At 37.0% G+C, this 5,181-nt stretch overlaps 1 protein-coding gene across 1 annotated transcript; it reads left to right on the top strand.

Annotated features, from left to right (window-relative positions):
* Positions 1 to 929: 929 nt before the first annotated feature.
* Positions 930 to 3,492, top strand: hoxd10a (homeobox D10a). The gene is made up of 2 exons (XM_027018028.3): positions 930 to 1,741; positions 2,493 to 3,492. Exons 1-2 carry the CDS (start codon positions 1,012 to 1,014, stop codon positions 2,765 to 2,767), a joined length of 1,005 nt encoding a protein of 334 aa, XP_026873829.2. The 5' UTR covers positions 930 to 1,011; the 3' UTR covers positions 2,768 to 3,492.
* Positions 3,493 to 5,181: the final 1,689 nt, after the last annotated feature.

The raw sequence follows: 5,181 nt of genomic DNA, 5'->3' as shown, positions 1-5,181 counted from the left end.
CAGAAATAAAAAAGGGAATAAATAATAAAAAATACATATATAATGTATCATGGAGTGACTATCATATCATGTTTATATATATATATATATATATATATATATATTATATATATATATATATATATATATATATATATATATATATATATATATGTATATATATATATATATATATATATATATATATATATATATATATAGAGAGAGAGAGAGAGAGAGAGAGAGAGAGAGAGAATGTATGCTAGAGTGACTAATATATAATGTTGTCCGTTGTACCTCGTAATTTTCTGTTAGTAAGAAAGGTATTTCTTACATTTTTAAAAATGTATTATATGTGTGTGTGTGTGTGTGTGTGTGTGTGTGTGTGATAATATATATATATAAATATTATATATATATATATATATATATAGTTTTCAGGTACTACAGTGTTGTTAAGTACACGTAATCTTTAAGGTGACAGCACATATCTATAGTTTCCTGATCACTACAATCGTACAAGCGTACCATATCTACCCTATCTTCCGTCTTACAATGGTCTTACAATCCGTCTTACAATCTTTTAATGGTCTATATGGTCGAAATACCACACGAAATATTTTTCATCTTGAACTTGATTTGGATTTCGAAATGGATGTGCTTGCGAGCATAGTTTACTGTTGTTGTCCTATTAGTCAGTACAACTGCATCTATGCTTCCCAAATCTTTGGATTTTTTTTAATTGTATGTCAAGCAGAGAGAGATTTTGAAATGCCCTTAGCCCTTTGTCCGTCTCGGAACCAATTTCAAGTCCGTGTTCTAGGTGTCGCTGTTGACCACGTCTGAAACTTCAAATCATGTGCCAGTGCGCACACGTGACGGGGAACAGCCTGCGTCTCAAGACCATTTTCAAATTTCATTGGTGAGATTGTCATGTGGTTGCAGAGAGACCCTCTGGGTTACACGGGGATTGTTTTGCTAGATATGTCAGCCTACAAAGGACACCTCTGTCTTCTTTAAAACCTCTCCAAAATGTCCTTTCCCAACAACTCTCCTGCTGCTAACACGTTTTTGGTAGATTCTTTGATTGGTGCGTGCAGAACAGATAGTTTCTATTCCAGCAGCAACATGTATGTGGCATCCAGTGCAGAATTGGGGAGTTATGGAATGCAAACGTGTGGACTCCTGCCGTCTCTTGGCAAACGGGGGGAAGTAAACCACCAAAATATGGGCATGAACGTCCACTCGTACATACCTCAGATTGATAACTGGGTAGATCCGAGTAGATCCTGCCGAATAGAACAACCATCTAACCAGATGCCCACTTGCACGTTTTCACAAAACATAAAAGAAGAGAGCAACTGCTGTATGTACTCCGACAAGAGAGCAAAGGTCAACTCGTCCGAGATGCCCGCGTACTCAAATCTCATCTCCGACCCGTGTACCGCTGAAGGTCCAGAGATTCCGGTCCCCGGTTATTTCAGACTGAGCCAAACTTACACTACGGCGAAAAGTCAGGAATATAGCCACGAGACGACTAGTCCCAATACGTTGATGCAGCTAAACCGACTGACTCCCAAACCGCATTCTACGCCCTTTGTCGAAGTGGAAAAGAAAGTCCCCGAGATACAGCAGGATCGGGAGACGAGGACTCCAACCGCCGTGCAGAGTACGGAGCCAAAGGCAAGTTCTCAGGAGGAGAAGAATTGCTCTACTGAGGCGTCTGCCTCCAGCCCGGAATTGCCACACAAGGAAGCGAAAGGTGGGTACAATAAAAGGATTAATCGCGTCGCGGTGTAATACGAACGCTCCAGCCTCATAAAACCCAATATAAAACACAAACAACCCGAAAGTCGTAATGTTTAATGAGAGGCTTACTCAGGTTGCAGTAAAAGACTTTACAGGAAACGACGCCGTGCGTTAACATAGAATAGCCACCTTTTGTTACCGGTTGCTTTTAAGCCTCTTTTATTTGGACGGTGTGCGAGTCAGCGAAATGTACTTGGACAACAAATTCTTTACAACACAACGACATCCATTTTATTTTTAACTGATTTCCAGAGATACACATTCTAATATTTTGTTACTATAAGAAAACACTGTTTTCATCCGTCTTTAAATTTTGGTCATCTTGCTGGTGTGAGAATAAGTATATGAGCATATTGTCATTGGAACTTAACCTGGAATAAGACACAGTAGGTTAGCCATTTGTGTTCGCGTGATTATATATAAATCCACTTTTGTTTTAGAACATGCAATGCCTTTAAAAATCCTTGTTGTGCACAGCGAACATAACGTAAAACACATCAGCCACGATCAGAGAGCTTTCGTGCACGTTATAATGGTCTACAGGATTATAATAAATGAGAGTGTCATATTCTGCCTGTATGAGCGTATTCACTGAGATCTGAGGAGTTGTATTTGTGTCTGCTGTAGGTGAGTAATAAAGAAGCGGCAAACAGCGGGACATTCGTGCTGAGTAATTCCCCTGTCTGCATCTGTTTGTTTTCCAGAGTGCAAACCAGACACACCGACGAGCAACTGGTTAACTGCAAAGAGTGGAAGAAAAAAGAGATGTCCCTATACAAAACACCAGACCTTGGAATTAGAAAAGGAGTTTTTATTCAACATGTACCTGACTCGAGAGCGCCGTCTAGAGATCAGTAAGAGCGTCAACCTCACTGACAGACAAGTGAAGATTTGGTTCCAAAACCGCAGAATGAAGCTTAAGAAGATGAGCAGAGAAAACCGAATCCGGGAACTCACTTCCAATCTCACTTTTTCATGAACACAGACGTGAACTACCCGACTCAACCCCTGCGTCTTCGTGTCTGTTTGAAAATATTCTAACGTGATGCTGAGGAACCAGGGACATGGTTTCATTTCTTTTTCACGTTCAGATACTGTGATTGTTGTTACGTCGGAATTGCTTTTTTTACTTGATTGTATTCAAGTGGCATAAAATGATGTTTTGTATATAGCTTGTATTCCACAGGGTATGGAGTGGTCTTAACGTATGAAACGTGGCAGAAACACAAAATCGTTGTGTATTTGTTTTCGTTGGAGACAAAAGATAATGACGTACGGGACAACACTGAGATTAATGGAAAACATGACTTTAGACGAAAAGCACATATACTGTTTTTCAGTGAAGACTGTCCATTCTTCTTCGACGGAACGTGTAGATTTAGCCTATGCGAAATATTTCCGTGTATAAGGTTCTGTATAGTACGTGTGATATCTGTTGTTAAAATATGTACCTCCAGTGCATGTTTGTGGCATGTATCCTGTAATAAATAGATTGTCAAAATAGATCTTTATGTAATCAATGTTTCATATAACCCCCACTAAAGTCCAAACCACACGGCGTGAAATATGACACGAACTTTAAACATTAATGGTCTGGTTTTGTCGCTCTTTTTGTCTATGTAAAATAGATTTTATTTTTTCAATATTTTTTCATTGGTGTAATTCTACCTCAAAAATACATATTACGGGTTACGTTTAAGGTTATTGGCTTGAATGGTGTATTCGTAAATAATGCCAAGTTGTAACGATTTACAAAACAGCCTACTTTTAAAGAAACCCCACTTTTTAAGCATTAAAAACATTAGTCACATACGCGATGCGTCAACTCAAATGTTGATCATGAATGTCAAAATAAAACCAATACGTTTTTGTAATCGTAAATAGGGAATCTTAGATGTCTGTGTTCGTGTTCCTTTTGCGAAACAGTTACATTTAAACAATAAAGACCTTGTTCATGTACAGTTAAAATTCACAGTTACAGTTAATTAATAATTAGAATTTTATTTTGAGAACCGACTTATGAATTTATAAATGGATTGCATTTTAAACTCTTGCATAATATAAACAACCCTGTAGAAATTATAGTTAACATATCATACGGTGTGCCTTCGAACGCAAATATAGCCTGACTCTTATTTCATACGCAGAAAATGGACACCTTAATCACAGATAAGAGGCCTATTTGGGATTGGTACGTGGAGTATATAACATACTACAACACAATCTATGTGTTGTCAAAAACAAATGTTGCAAATGTTGCACTGGAACCTCCACCCCAAATTAAGAATTTTATATTTCCTTTTTTTATTTTTAAGACGGTTTCACTTGTGAACTTTGTCTAGCTCTTTCTCAGTGACGCGCGCGCGCGCGCACACAAACACACACACACACACACACACACACAACTGCACGCACTGCTTGCTCACATGCATATTTTATAAGGAAAAGACAAAAATCATATGCTGTAATACAATTCTCTCAATAAGTCCACATTTGAAAATATTCACCTCTTTATCACATTATGTCCTTCTATCTACTTTCTAAGGCAAAGTACAGTGTTCATAAAAAAAAAACTGTCAGAATAATGAATAATACATGCATTACAATAATAAAGTTATTGGCAAAAAAGTGTTGACAAATTACTATATACAATCGTATTAATATTTACCAACTGGCGAGGACTCTAATTAATGATCAAAACAAATCTGGGGCGGATTATAAATCGACGTTTTTTAACATTTCGGTTTCGTTAAATGCAGTTATAGACACATAGGCCTATTCTACTTTGTAACGCAAAGGGTCCGTTTTATTAAGGGCACATTAATGCATAATCAAATGCACCTCATAAAGATTTTATTGATAGAACATAAAAACATTATGAGCTTCTCCTCAATACATACATACTTACAACACTACCTTTACAAATGTAATGGCTTATCTTTGAAAAAACAGAGACCGTTTATAAAATATAAGAATCGGCGAAGAAACCCGGTTATTACATTTATTTTACGAGGACTTAAAACTCACTACTCTATAAAATAGCTTACTTTACAAGGTCTGAGTATATGACATATCTCATGACGAGAACTTGTAATGTTTTATATTCAGCTGGAATAATTTGCTATGCAGGTATCAATGTGAGAGCCGATAGGGCAATAAATGGGTGTATTAATCTGACTAAGAAAAAATAGTCCGCAGTAATCTCCATTTGAGCAACACATTAAAACACACATTTTTGGACAGCAGAACGGACTTCCGTTATATCTATTTTTACAAAATCAAATCTTAATCCTTAGCCCAGTTAAAAGACAAAATCAAACATACCGTTATCAGCGGATTGATTTACTCTCTGTATTGGTAAATATGATCACGTGATTCATGTAACCAATCACT

The sequence above is a fragment of the Electrophorus electricus genome, chromosome 4 (assembly GCF_041902795.1).
Source record: "Electrophorus electricus isolate QZ-2024a chromosome 4, ASM4190279v1, whole genome shotgun sequence".
Taxonomy (NCBI): Eukaryota; Metazoa; Chordata; class Actinopteri; order Gymnotiformes; family Gymnotidae; genus Electrophorus; species Electrophorus electricus.
The sequence above is the reverse complement of the archived record's forward strand: the minus strand, read 5'-3'. Positions and strand labels throughout refer to the sequence as shown.